The sequence below is a fragment of the Onychomys torridus genome, chromosome 6 (assembly GCF_903995425.1).
Source record: "Onychomys torridus chromosome 6, mOncTor1.1, whole genome shotgun sequence".
Classification (NCBI taxonomy): domain Eukaryota; kingdom Metazoa; phylum Chordata; class Mammalia; order Rodentia; family Cricetidae; genus Onychomys; species Onychomys torridus.
Genome location: NC_050448.1, coordinates 73,481,433 through 73,496,263, shown reverse-complemented (window position 1 = coordinate 73,496,263; position 14,831 = coordinate 73,481,433). Strand labels below are relative to the sequence as shown.

The 14,831-nt window shown below is 42.8% G+C and overlaps 1 protein-coding gene across 2 annotated transcripts; it reads left to right on the top strand.

Moving 5' to 3' along the window:
• The first annotated feature begins 203 nt into the window (after window positions 1-203).
• LOC118585111 (hydroxyacid oxidase 2-like) lies at window positions 204-9,571 on the top strand. Of its 2 annotated transcripts, XM_036189262.1 has the most exons (7): window positions 204-361; window positions 1,359-1,510; window positions 2,424-2,707; window positions 4,051-4,260; window positions 7,683-7,841; window positions 8,145-8,214; window positions 9,516-9,571. In XM_036189262.1, exons 1-7 carry the CDS (start codon window positions 231-233, stop codon window positions 9,569-9,571), a joined length of 1,062 nt encoding a protein of 353 aa, XP_036045155.1. In that variant the 5' UTR covers window positions 204-230. The 2 variants fall into 2 exon arrangements, with proteins under 2 accessions (XP_036045155.1, XP_036045156.1); XM_036189263.1 differs by lacking the exon at window positions 4,051-4,260.
• Window positions 9,572-14,831: the final 5,260 nt, after the last annotated feature.

The following is a 14,831-nucleotide window of genomic DNA, read 5'->3' as shown; positions in this document are numbered from 1 at the left end:
GCCATGATAAAGATTCAGAAGACCAAATAATCAGGTGTTGGGAGTGGCCAAGAGAGGATGGAGGTCTTCTGGTCTAGGGGTCATCAGCAAAAAAAAATTTCAGTTAAAGAACACCAAAATATAGATGCTGCATCTAAACAGCTTCACACTCTAGTCCCCCTTTAGCCTCCCTTTTATGTCCAAAGTGTTCTCATTGTGTTGGTTGGGGTTTGTTTTCTGAAGGTCCAGGAATGTCTTTGGTGTGTGTGGCAGACTTTAAGGCACATGCACAAGAGCTGCTATCTAAGTCGTCGTGGGACTTTATTGAAGGAGAAGCTGATGAGGGCATCACATACAAGGACAACATCGCAGCATTTAAAAGGTCTTCTCTTTATCCTTTGCATTGTTACTCTAATGTGCATTGCTTGAGAACTCCTTGGACGGTGACAGTTCTGGTGTCTGTCTTTAGCGAACACAGCATATATAGGAAAATGGCGGCTTCTGTGCTGGTTTATCATGGGGTGGGGGACGAGGCATCGGGAGCTGGGGAGAAGTTTTATAGAGAGCATCTTCTTAGATCTAGGGGAAGTGAGTTGTCAGTTCTCTGCATGCCGGCAACTTTGTAAACAAGTGAAGATGGAACAGGACCAGCCTGGTGTCTGACAGAATCCTGCATGTAGATCTGGAGCTCTTGGACTCCTAAAACCTCGGCCCTGGAGGAGAAAAATGTGATGGAGAGGAAGGGATCAAGTTTGGAGAAAATAAGATCCAAGGGTGTTTAGGGTGAGAGTTGGACTTGAACACTAAGGGCTGGAGCATATGTCAACCAACAATAGCTATAGCCAAGTTCTATCTCTCATCGAGGAATGTTTTCTATGTCATTGTGGACTCCCCTACCTTCCCTAAAGCAGGGTATAAATCAAATGAATCAATCTTCTGGGGTAGTCGGGGAGGATTGGGGAGACATGATTGTTTTCTTAGAATTTGGATCCTTTTAATTGCCTTGTCTTTCTTTCTGGGGACACCTAAAATTCCTTTCTTCCTTTTCTTTCCCTGTCTAGTCATTGCTGATAAAGACTAAATTAAGCATCTAAACACTGAGTGGCAAGCCACAGAAGCAGTACTCTGACAGAGCAACACAGAGGCTGTGGGGGACTCTGGTTCACCAACAGCTCAGGAGTTGCTGGGTTCATGTGGGGAAATGGTTTCCTGGTGATTGGCCTCCCCCTGAGCCTACACTGCTTACTCAAGATCAACCAACTAATCCCACCAAAGGGCTCAGAGATCTAAGTCTGCTCAGACCCTCATTGGGAACCAGGGTCCCAGTTGCAGAAAGCATCATCACGCTAGAGAATAATCCACCTTATTGTCTAGTGCAGAATCCGACTCCGCCCCAGATACCTGAGAGATGTGTCAGAGGTGGACACCAGAACCACAATCCAAGGGCAGGAGATCTCGGCCCCCATTTGCATTGCACCCACGGGTTTTCACTCGATTGCCTGGCCAGATGGAGAGAGAAGCACAGCCAGAGGTATGAATCAACCCTTTCCAGAAGGCCAGAAGAGAGTGAGAAGGGACAGGGAGGATAGACCTCTTACAGAAAGGCCTTAGGGGCATCAATCTTGTTGGAATTAAGTATGGTGGCAAAATGGGGCAAAGGTGGTAAATACCTTTAATCCCAGCACTTGGGAGAGCAGGAGGATGTCTGTGAGTTCAAGGCCAGCCTGGTCTGCAGAGCTAGTTCCAGGATGGTCAAAGCTATATAAAAAAAAAAAAAAAGATAACAAAGGGATGGTTTATGCCATTGTTTGCTTAGCATTGCATTTAGACTGTAAAAATTCATGCACTGGCATTAATTATTGATTAGGCCAAATTCTCTGGTCACAAATGTAGCTTCATAGTGAGATTAACCTGCTGGGGAGACACTGAAATGATGAAGGCAGGAAATGAGAAATAATAATTTCATAGCCATGACACATGGTTGTACCTTTTCCATTTGATAAATAGAGGAACTAATAAAGCCACATAGGGAAGGAGGAGTGGGACTCAGTCGTCTTATTTTATGTTATGTTCATCTTCCACTACAAAGCTATGATTTTGCAATGGAACATCTCCTGTCTCTAAATCCACTCTCTTCCACCAAGGAATTCATAGGAGGTGTGCTTTCCTGCCTGAAGGGTATAATATACCCAGTGGCATCTCTGGGGATTCAGTAACATCTCCTTGCTAGAAAATCTTCATCATCAAAACCAAGATTTGCAGAGCAGCTTACACAGAAGAGAACACAAGCACTAGGCCTCTCTATTGAACCAAACAGTCTCTCATCCTGCCCTGTGGGGAAGTAGAATGAACTTGGGCTTTCCCTACACTCACTGGGCAACCTGGTCAGAGGCTACTTCAAACAACTTTGCCTTCCAAACTGGCTCACACCCTCTGCTTTGCAGCTGCTCAGGAAGCTGATGTCTGCTATATCACCAGCACTTATGCCAGCTGTACCCTGGAAGACATTGTGGCTGCTGCCCCCAGAGGCCTCAGATGGTTCCAACTTTATGTGCAGTCAGACTGGGAGCTCAACAGGCAGCTGATTCGGAGAGCAGAAGCGTTGGGTTTCAAAGCTTTGGTGATCACTACAGATGCACCAATACTTGGCAAAAGGCGACGGTATATAAGAAACCAACTGAATTTAGAGGCAAAAATAAAACTCATGGACCTCCGATCACCTGAAGAGGTGAGAAGGATATCAGACTCAAAGGGCATTACTTATTAGAAGAGTTTAGAATAAGGAGAGACCATTATTTTGCCTCCCTCTTTCCTTCTCCTTCCCTCCTTCCTTCATCACCCATCTCTCCCATCCTTCCTCCCCCTCTCATGCCCTCTTTTCCCTGCTTGCCTTGTTGTGGCAGACACTAGAGGGTAGCAGTTAAAGTGGCTGACCTTGTTTCAGCTGCCCAGAGCCTCCAGGCAGAACTTCAGACCAAATGTTCCCATCTCTGAAGCCGCTCAGCCTGTCCTCAGAGATGCTCAACCAGGGTTGATGTTGGGAGACAGGAGAGCCTTAGCGATGCGCTGTGCACGAATTGCAGAGTAAACTCTTCATCTAATATTTTCCATTTCATGATGGGCTCTGGAAGTGATTATTTTTCATGGAATATATAGGCAAACTGACTCTCAGAAGAGGACACTCACAGCACAGGTGTATAGAAAGCTAGTCCAGCCAGCTGGGGCCCCAATCTGCTGCCTTGAAAACTTAAAACTCCTCCAGAAACATCAAGGCACTGCAGCATATTTTTTGGGACTATAAAGGACACTTCCTTCATCGAATTCGAACTGATGTCATGCCTCTGAGAGTGAAAATCATGGCTATAGTGACAATGGCCTTTTCAGCCTGTGGGCAGCTGTGATTTTTCTAGCTGTCCTTGAACCAGGAAACACATCAAAATTTAAGGAAATCTGCTGCATACTATGAGGCAGAGCTTGCTTAAGGTTCTTATTGCTTTGGTTTTATTAGTCAATGCATAGCTCAAAAATAAAATGTCTAAGTGGCTGGGCGGTGATGGCCCATGCCTCTAATCCTAGCACTTGGGAGGCAGAGTCAGGCAGATCTCTGTGAGTTTGAGGCTAGCCTGGTTTACAGAGCAAGTTCCAGGACAGCCAGAACTGTTATATGAGAAACCATGTCTCAAAAAATCACCAACAACAACAAAAAGAAAAAAAAGGAGAGAGAGAGAGATAAAGAAAATGTTAAACTGACCTGTAATTATTTTCTTTTTCATCTCACATACTGAACTCTGCACCCCTTTAAAGCATAGATTTATCTTATCTGTCAATGTGTCTCTAAATCCTAAGAGTAATTATCAAGCAAAGACATTGATTAATGATTAATTAATAAGTCATTGAAGTAGAAATTCTTTTTAAAGCTTTTGCGAGCAGAAGGAGTTAGAATAAGTGTTGGGTAGCGTTGTTCAGGTTTCATAGCTTATAAATATGAGTGCTTCAAGTATGTCTCATCTTTTGAGTAAATTAAGTGATGTGAGCATTTGGGACTAACATTCACCTTCTCATTCCTTACAGAGAAATTCCACACAATCTTCTCCCACGTCTTTGCCAAGTGCATCTTTCTGCTGGAATGATCTCTCCTTGCTTCAGAGTATAACTCGATTGCCCGTTATCCTCAAAGGGATTTTGACAAAAGAGGATGCAGAATTAGCAGTGAAACACAATGTCCAAGGCATCCTTGTTTCCAACCATGGTGGAAGGCAGCTTGATGAAGTTCCTGCTTCAGTAAGTAGGATGAATTCAGGTAGTTTGTCTGAATGTTCTATGCATGGCTACACCAAAACCCCCTCCTAAATCTGGTACACATTGTCCTCTCACTTCTTATGGGTATTACCTATTGATTTTAAGGATGGTAAATTACTAAAAATACATTATACACGTGACTGTTTTTGTGAACTGTATGTGTAACATATCTAAACCTTGTGAGACTGCTGAAAAACAGATACATCCTTGTTGTACAGTTAGGATACTGGAGTCTAGAGACATCAACTAATGTGTACAAGTTCACAACAGATAATGAGGTAGACTAAGGGAGATGTTCAAAGGCATTGAGGACCCTGTCTTCAGCCAGGAGTGATCAGATTAAAGCTGATGTGTCTTCAAGGATTTTTAGAAACCAAGATTTCCTATCTGACACAATGCAGGGAGAAGCAGCAGCTCACGTGAACATGTAAGTGTTTTTCATAATGGAGCTGAAATGCCCTGATTCACTAGTGCATAACTACACTGGTGAATCATTTATTAAGAGCTACACTAGCTTACACTAGCTTACACTAGCTCACAAATGTGTGTCCGTTCTGCACATTTTTTTCTGAGGAAGAAAATGAGGAAAGGGAAGTAGGAAAATCTTTAAATGGGAATCGGTTGTTAATTTGTTTTCATGGATATATTTATACTATCTTTTCCCCAAAAGCTATTCTCATTTTAACAAACAGAAGTGAAGCTTTTCCCCCCTTAGTTCCTTTTGCCTCATAAAATATCCCTGAACAAAAGGAAAGGATTAAAAAACACCCCTAATTTTATCACATTCATTGGTGTTTTTTGGTACTTACTGTTACAAATAATTTTTTTTTTGGTTTAAAAATATATTCTTTTCAGTTGTCCAGTGTATTAGGCACATACATTTATGTGTAAGTCTCTTTTCTTTTTAATGATGTGTCATGAATGGAAAATTTATGCAATCAACCCCTTATTGTTGAGCATCTGCATTGATTCCAGTATTTTCCTACTTTGTTTCTTTTTGTTTGGTTTCTTTGTTATTTTAGACAAGGTCACACCATGTAGCCCATACTAGCTTTGGATCCTAAGTCTTCCCATCTCTGATCCCTGAGTGTGGCAATAACAGGTGTTTGCCACTATATCTGACTTTTTTAAAAAAAAAAAAAAAAAACTATTTTAAACAACATATCAGCAATCATCTGTAAAACCAAAACACATGTCTTTGATTAATTCTTTAAAACATGTATTCCAAGAAGCAGAAATTCCAAGGCTGCTCTAGCTGTGTTCTGAGGCTGGTGGAGCTGAGTGATTTCTGGGGCCCACCACCCCTTCTCTACCAGGCCCTTGCTGGGGAGAACAGTGGAATGACAGGCCTGTGTGGAGAAAAGACTCACTGGGCTGAGTCTCTCAGTGAAAGCTGGATTGCGAAAGGGATAGTCTTGTGTGTCTCTCAACACAGAAGAGCACATGGGATTGGAAAGGGTCCTTTACTTCAGGGATCTGGCTTACAAATCTGGCTCACTGTCTGAATTAATAGGGCTTCATTGTTAATAATGGGATTTGTATCTGCTTTTTTTCCATTTCTTCTTATATATTTACTTTCAATGAGCAAAAAGTGTGATACAACTAAAACCCAAAACCTCACTGGAGATTGTCTTGAGAAAACACTCCTCTCTCTGAGCAGTGACTCAAACCAGAGTGTTGAACGAACAAGGAAACCAGGTTAAGGACCAGAATGTAGCTTTGGACTTTAACCTTACCAACAATTCTGTCTCATTGTTAAGCCTGAACAAGGCCCCTCACAATTGCATCTGGAAAGAAAATCCTTCAAAGGGATGAGTAAGCCTGTTCAGTGAGGTTCCATAGAAAACAGTCTTTGTGCTTCCTCTTGGAATCAAGACACTGCATTTTCAGAGACGTCCTGTAAACGTCCTGTTCTGGCTCATTAATAATGGGCCATTCTGCACCAAGGCTGAAATCAGTTTCTACTTTATTTCATGTGTTTGCCTTTTAATTTAGTTTTTACATTTATGTATTTATTTATTGATTTGGTGTGTGTGTGTGTGTGTGTGTGTGTGTATTCTCACCTGTGTCTATATGTATATGTGTGCATGTTCATCTGTGTCTATGTGAATGGATGGGTGTATCAAATGCCTTCACCTGATGAAACATCTCACAGTTCTTATTTTTGGTTCTTCTGAGAGTCTTATATAGCCCAGGCTGCCCCTGAACTCCTGGATCTCCTCACCTCTGCTGGATTTATAGGCACTACCACTCTTGGCTTCTACATTCTATTTCTAAATTATTATCAACTGCTGTACTGAGTATGACTAGAGGAGTTTTTATGTATTTCCTTATTCACAGCACCATAAAAATATTCCAAATAATACTGAGACATGAGTTTTTTCAGTTATTATATAAATCTGAAATACATCTAGCACTCCATACATACATCGAAGGACAAAGTTATTTCCTCCTTGTTTTTAAAAATGATTACTCTGCTCAGACTCGGGCAGCTATCTGCAGGGTTTCTTCCACAGTGTCAGGGCCTGGGGCCTCTATTTCAATGCCTCTCCTAGGGTTCCTCAGAGGAGCACAGATAGTAACCAAAGGAGCCCAGAACTGCCTCTTCAAGGGCCCTCATCCCAAACCTCAGGAGGGGGCTGCTGTCCTCCTCCTTGTACACTTGGTGGAGCCAAGCACCCGAGGGTACCGGATGGGGATGGGGGTGGGTAAGGCAACCTAGAGTCCATGTCTAGAACGGACAGAAACCAGGACAAAGTGACCCTGTTTTCCTTTGTCTTCCAAAGGTGTACCTCTGTCCTTTGTGTTGTTGCTGCTGCACTCTTATTTTTACATCTCAGATGAGGACCCTGGGGACGAGTTACCCATTCATGAAGACTGAAGAAATGATGTTGCCGTTTCCCAAAACAGGCTGATGTTTAGACACTCAGGCCAGGACTGGCCATATTTATTCTTCCAAAAAGACTTAGTCCCCAAGCAGTGGGGACATCTCTCACTATGGCATCTCAAAAACAGAGGTGTTAGAAGGATAATGAAGGACAGCAGCTTCCCTAGTGCCAAAGTGAACACTGGGAAGGGAAGATGTGCCCTGAATATGAGAGCAAGAGCCAAGCAGATCCAACATGGAGGGGTCTTCTACAAAGGCAGAAGCTAGACTGGAGGTGAAAGGGGAAGCAGCTGGAGGGACAGTGAGTGAGAGTCTCATCTGGTCCCCAGGAGTCTCCAGGCCTCAGCAGGAGGATGCTGAGTTCCCACAACTGCAAGCACAGCTGGAGAAAATTGTGACAGTCTTAGCCTTTGCTTGCATTTCCCGGTCCTGTTCTACTTTGAGAGGACATTCATCTCCTGAGCCCGTGAGAAACAAAACAGGAATACCTGAATCTAGGTGTGCATTTCTCTTTCAGATTGATGCTCTGACAGAAGTGGTGGCCGCTGTCAAAGGGAAAGTTGAAGTCTACATGGATGGTGGGGTTCGAACTGGCAATGATGTGTTGAAGGCACTGGCCCTTGGGGCTAAGTGCATTTTCCTTGGGAGACCAATTCTCTGGGGCCTTGCCTACAAGGTAGGATTGCTAGCATGAGAGTCTGGATTTGGCATTTATTCCCACAGTTTTCTTTAATCCAACTTCCAATGAAAACATTTCCCAAAGTTCTTGCAAAACAATTTCAGGTCACCTCACCTTCAGGCCTCTTCAGTGATCCACAGCCCTTTCCCTTACCCTCTCACCCTTTTTTAAGTCTCCACATAATTCTTATTTCATCGATTCTATTCTCCAAGCAACAGTTCTGATTGTGCACCCAGCTTGCACACAATAGGTGGTCAGAATGTTCTATCAAAGCTATGTCTTGCCTCTCCTACTTTGCAGGGTGAACATGGTGTCAAGGAAGTTTTAAATATTTTAAAAACAGAGCTCCACACGTCTATGGCCCTTTCAGGTATGTATTCTGTTCATTCCTCCTTGCCTCTCATTCAGAGCTTTAGGTAGCTAGTCTACAGACAGAAGCTGAAATCCTTCACTCTGGTTAACCCTGCCTTGTCATGGTAGTTGTCCTGAAGACAGAACAGGGTAGAAATGTTCCACAAAGAGATTGAGGAGTGCTCTCTGACAGTGGAAACCCTGTGCTGTTCTCAGACTCACTGTCAGAGCTAAGTTAGTTCACTCTATACCTTCCTAAGGCTCCCACCCCTCGAGTGAAATTCAACCATTTCCTGCTTTCTTTTAGGCAAAGTATATATTGGTGGGTACATTTCTGTGATGCATGTGTGTGGAGGTGAAGGTGGCTACATCAAGTTCAATACCACACAGCCTCCTAATAAATTCTTTCAGCCATTTCATCACCAGGCCTTCTCACTGTCCTTCCTATAACTCCCAAAGCCACCATGCTAGCTCTGCTTTCCTTCTTTCTTTCTTTCTTTCTTTCTTTCTTTCTTTCTTTCTTTCTTTCTTTTTCTTTTTTTTACAGTCTCCATGTGGAAGCTCAGCTCTAGTGTTCATCTTACATCCTAATTAAGATCTTCTAATAATGAACGATCTTTCCTTGACAGAAACTTCCCTAGAAGGCTTTGGTATATGGGTACTCACCCCATCTTCTACAGAATCCCTGAGTCTATTTTTCCTCACAGACTAGCATACACTGCTTAAGTATACCCACCTTATCAGAACTGAGCAAAGGCCAAAGACTTCTAGTTCATGCTGTTAGGTTTTTGGTGCTAAAATAGTGTTTGTGCACATGTGTGTGTGTGTGTGTGTGTGTGTGTTCTTACATTTTAATGTGGCTATGTGTAAACTATGAGCAACTATGAGATTATTGATTCTCACTGCAACCAGAATTACAATATTCATTCAATATGAATAATACTTTATCAAGGTAAGCACAAAGATTCAAAGCTTGCTCCTGTGGCATCATCCCATGCCTATGGAGAAAGAAATAAGCTCTGTGACAGAGAGAGGAAGATGTGGATACACACACACACACACACACACACACACACACACACACACACGTACACACGTACACAGGGTGGAGGGTGGGAATGACAGAGACAGAGAGAGACAGAGACAGAGAGGATGTGCAGGAGCAGGCATGGAGGTGAAAGGACAATTCTTGAGAGTTGCTTCTTTCCATCCATTTTGTGAGACTCAAACCCAGGTCATCAGATCTGGATCCAGGGACCTCTCCCTGCTAAGCCCTCTCACCTGCCTAGAAGCAAGCTCATAATTATGTGGTTCTTCCAGGCTGCCGATCAGTTGCTGAGATCAGTCCAGACCTGATTCAGTTCCCCAGATTATAAAGATCTACTGAGATTGCCTGCAAGGGGAAGACTTGTATTCAATGTGGCGTGCAATGCTATTAATCTTGTGCCTCATCCTATCAAGTAGTTTGAGTCCTGCACCCTCAAAAAGAGAGAGGGATGGCTAAAAGATAATTAACAGCTCCCACCATGGTAGGTTTTTTGAAGTAGTAACATCTAATGTTCTACAGAATAATGATAGTTGATACACTTAATTGACTATGTCAAATAGCCATGTTCCAGCAAGAAAGAAATAGTTATGTCTCATGTGACATACCAGTTAGCTTCATCTGATTATTATGTACATTATACATTATTGAAATGCTTTACTATGCCTTAAATGTGTGCAATTACTATGTATCAATTGAAATAACAATATATAGTCAAAAAGAAATGGGACAGGGTTACTCTGATGTAGTTTTACTCATTCTATCCTGCAAGACATTTTGGGAATGTTTAAACTTTAATCCATATAGTCAAAGTCTGAAACATAAAATAGCAAAGATCAGATGAATGTTTGAATTATTCAAGGTTCTGACACAGGATATTACAGAAATTTTATGATCTATTGCTTAATGTCCTCCAATAGTAGATAGTAACTAGCCTCCAAAAAAATAGCAAAAGGAAGATTTTGAAACCTGTTTTCAAGAATCTATGGCTAAATCAAAATGAACGGTTCCAGCCTTTAACCAATAGGTAAAAAAGAAGACATCTTTATTCTGGTATTTAGTTTTGTCAAGAAATGTACACTTTTCCAATAAACTTTATAAAGTTAAAATAACTGTAAAGATTAAAGACTGAGAAAATTCCTGCTACCCAGAAGTCTCCAAGAACATTGTCTCATGAAAACTCATGCATAAGAAACCAGCCACACTCATTCCTGGAAATATGACCACATCTAGATGGACTTTGCTCTTCTTTAACATGTTTTACAGCCCTAGACTCCTTTAATCATTCTTTAGACCAGTGTTTCTATATCACAGAATTCTGTGTCAAGCACCATGTACTTCTATATCCTTCCATTTATACCAATACTTTTAGTCCCACCATTCTCATCACATTAGAAACAAAATAAGAATTCCTCAGTTCTGATTGGCCTCAGTGATTGTCATAGTTAACTTCAGCTGTCAACCTGACATAGACCTAGAGTCTCCTGGGAAGAGGGAACCCCAACTGAAGAACTCATGCAATCAGATTAGCTTGTAGCCATGTCTTTAAAGGATTTTCTTTTTTCCCCTATTTTTATTCATTATATTTGTGTTTTAATTTTACACATCAGCCATGGGTTCCCCTGTCCTCCCCCCTCCCACCCCGCCCCCACATTCCTCCCAGCCCCTCCCCTCCATTCCCATCTCCTCCAGGGCCAAGACTCCCCTGGAGATTCAATTCAACCTGGTGGATTCAGTACAGGAAGGTCCAGTCCCCTCCTTCCAGGCTGAGCAAAGTGTCCCCAATAAATGAAGACCACATGAGAACAGGAAGAAGCAAAGCGCTAGAGAGAAGGATTTTCTTAATCACTAATGGGTAGAGGGACTGGTCTACAGTGTGCAATGCAATCCCCAGCAGATGGGTCTGGGCTGTGTTTAAAGAGCTAGCTGTGCTTTAATTCTGAGCCATTTATTACATAAATTATGTCAATAAAGTTGCCTAAAGCAAACACAATATAAGCCTTGTAAAGAATATTATGCCAAAAATATTCTTGAAAGATTTTAATTTTTAAATTCTTAATTGTACATATCTACGTGTGTGTCTGTCCACACAAGTGCAGGTGCCCACGGAGGCTAGCAGAGGGTGTTGGATTCTTTAGACCTGAAGCTACAAGTGGATGTGAGCCATTAGACATCAGTGCTGAGAAGTAAGCTCTGGTGTTGTGCAAGTACAAGTGTACAACACTCCCTTAACCAGCAAGCTATTGCTCCAGTTCCTGAAAACATTTTTTAAACTTTCTTTCTTTCTTTATTTATTTCTTGTGTCTTTCACACCACACATTTCCATCCCATTCATTTCCTCATTCTTTGCATCCACCCTCTACACTTACAAACACCCCCCAAATTAAAATAAAATAAAATTTTAAAGAAAAAAAAAAGAAAGATCAATCTCACCATGGAAGCTGCAGTGTGACACAGTGAGTCACAAAGTTTACCCTTTTACCCACATCTTTACTTGCAAGTAACTGCTCATTGCAAAGCATCATTGGTCTGGTTCAAGTCCTCTAGTTACTGCTACATTATCAATACGGGGCCTTCCCTGGAACTCCTCTTGGTTACTCTGTTGTTAACCTATGTCATGGAGATCCTATAGCTGTGTGTGTGCAGGATTGGTCCCTTCATGTGTTCTAGCAGAGCACAGATGGGATGGATGGGGTGGATGTTGAGGTAGTTCAACTCTTAACTCTGGTTTTGGGCCTGGGTAGTTGCAGGGTTGGCCAGCCTGCCAGCTCTTCCTGTCCTTACCACCAGGGTAAGCTTTCCTGCATTGCCTTAGCTAGTTCACATCGTGCAGTGATGAGTGTGGTGATAATGTGTTCCCCAAAATACTGTGCACCCTAATAAACTTATCTGGGGGTCAGACAACAAAACAGCCACTAAATAGACATAGAGGCCAGAAAATGGTGGTGTGCATACCTTTAATCCTAGCATTATGGAGGCAGAGATCCATCTGGATCTCCTGAGTTCAAAGCCACACTGGAAACAGCCAGTCATGGTAACACATGCCTTTAATCCCAGGAAGTGATGGCAGGAAGCAGAAAGGTATATAAGTTGTGAAAACCTGTAGCATGAATCTTAGAAGGTCTTATTAATAAAATCAAACCTGGAGCCAGGTATTGGGGTGAATGTTAGAAGATCAGAGAAGCAGAACAAGCCACAGCTACCTCACCTTGCCAGTTCCTCAGCTGATCCTGTTTCCTCAGACTGGAAACCTCTGAGTCCTCATATCTGAATGGATCTTAGCTGAACTGTTGCTTGAAAGCCTGAATGCTTAACCAGCCAAAATGCTTCTAGTTTCTGGACCTCATGCCTTATATACCTTTCTGCTTTCTACCATCACTCCCTGGGATTAAAGGCATGAGTCACCATGCTTGGCTGTATCCTTGAACAGATGGATTTCTGCTTCTGGAATGCTAGGATTAAAGGTGTGTGCTACCACTGCCTGTCCTCTATGTTTAATATTGTGGCTGTTCTGTCTCTGACCCCTGATAAGTTTATTAGGGTGCACAATATTTTGGGGAACACAATACCACCATAAAAACCAGGAACTAGAGTGTAGTTATGCTTTTAGGCTTTGGAGCAGCAGTTCAGCTGAGATCCATTCGGATATGAGGACTCAGAGGCTTCCTGTCTGAGGTAAAATAATCAGCTGAGGAATTGGTGGGGTGAGGTTAGCTGTGGCTTGTTCTGTTTCTCTGATCTTTCAGCATCCATCCCAATACTTGGCCCTGGGTTTGTTTTTATTAATAAGACCTTTTAAGATTCATGCTACAGATGAGCAAGGGGTTGGGCCAGTTCTGCTGCTTTTGAGTCCTCAGGGTCACTTCTCTCCTACCTACACCTTCATGGCCAGCTCTAGTGTGTTGCCCAAGTGTTGTGTGGGGACCACTCTCCCAATTTCCCTGCAGGGGCAGGGAAGCTCTCCTGCTCTTATGAAATTAGAGCTCTCCCACTCTCCCACCTGCCTTAGACGTAGATGTGGAGGGCATCTCTCCATCCATGTGACAGATGAGTATTGGGGACAGGTCTTTGAGCTGACTCACCCTCACCACTGTCAATAGGATTGCCTCTCTGGGGCTGCCCAGGCGAGGAGCAGGGCCTGTTCCCCTGAATGTTGTAGCTGATGGGGAACAGAGGCAGCTCTTCTGCTCTGATGGCCTCAGGGCCAGCTCTTCCACCTGTCTCACATGCAGATGGGTGGTGGGGTGGAGGTTGGAGGAGGGTATTTCTCCCCTGCCCATGCTGCCATATGACAGATGAATAATGCAGAGGTGTGAGTGAGCTAGCCCTGAAGCTGAGAGCATGGGAGAGCTGTCGCCACTACTCATCTGTCATGTGGCAGCATGGGCTGAGGACAGATCTCCCCCATCAATGTTGGAGGCAGGTGGGAGGGCTGGCCCTGAGGTCATAAGAGCACAAGAGCTGTCCCTGTCCCTCATTAACTGCAGCACTCAGGAGAGCAGGCCCTGCAGCTCTCCAGGGCAGCACAATAGAGCCAATCCTGAAAACATGTTTAAAGGAAGGAGGAGTAAAGTTGAAGATGGAAGTGAAAGCCATGGTGGAGAATGTGACGATGCAGTTCCACCTTTTTAAATATCATCCTAGCCTTGACCCAAGTCCAGAGTAGATGGCCCTGCTGCTTCTCCTCAGAGTAAAATTTAGAGATGTTCTCAGAGACTACCCCACCCCGCTGATATGAGGGCAGTTACTCATGAAATATAACCTGGAGCAGAAGAAATCCATCCCCTGAAGACATCTTGTCGGCTCAAGCAAAGCACATATCCATATCTTTAGACTACCTTGTGGGACTGTAGCTATGACAATCATGGGCAGGACCACATCTTTACCAGGACTGCTCATTAGTTATGTATTCCTATTGTCCCCTATCCCAATCACTTATCTATTTAAACCCAAATTCCATGTCAGTACCCCAAAGATAGTTAAAAATCACTGGATCCCTTTGTGAACTGAAGTTCCAGGAATGGAGAAGAGGGGCAGGGTAGGTTGGAGAGGGAGACAGGGAGATAATGAGAGAGAGAGAGAGAGAGAGAGAGAGAGAGAGAGAGAGAGAAGCTAAATTTGTGTTAAAGGGTCTACAAGATCAAGCAGCTAAACATCAAGAATTACAGAGAATTAAAACATTACAGGCTAGAGTCACAATATCATGAGCTATTTTTGGTTCCTTTGAAAATCTGACATTTCTCAAATATGTATGAATTGACATCCTTGTGATTATCTATGAAAAAAAGACTTTTTGAAAATGTCACATGGAAACTTACCACTGTACAACACTTGCTCAACCATGTTCATTGCAGCTTTAATCATAATAGCCAGAGAGTAGAAACAACATAATGTCCCTCAACTGAAGTAAGGATAAAGAAAATGTGGTATATTTACACAATGGTGCATTACTCACCTGTTAAAAACTATGACATTATGAAATTTGTAGCAGATGGAAGGAACTAGAAAATATCATCCTGAGTGAGGTAACCCAGAAAGACAAACATAGTATGTACCCACTTATGAGTGGATAGTGGCTGCTAAATAAGGAT

Coding starts and splice junctions, on each gene's coding strand:
- LOC118585111 (XM_036189262.1), top strand. CDS start 231: ATGTCTTTGGTGTGTGTGGCAGACTTTAAGGCACATGCACAAGAGCTG. Junction 362..1,358: donor AACATCGCAGCATTTAAAAG/GTCTTCTCTTTA, acceptor TGTCTAGTGCAG/AATCCGACTCCGCCCCAGAT. Junction 8,215..9,515: donor CACGTCTATGGCCCTTTCAG/GTATGTATTCTG, acceptor TGGTTCTTCCAG/GCTGCCGATCAGTTGCTGAG.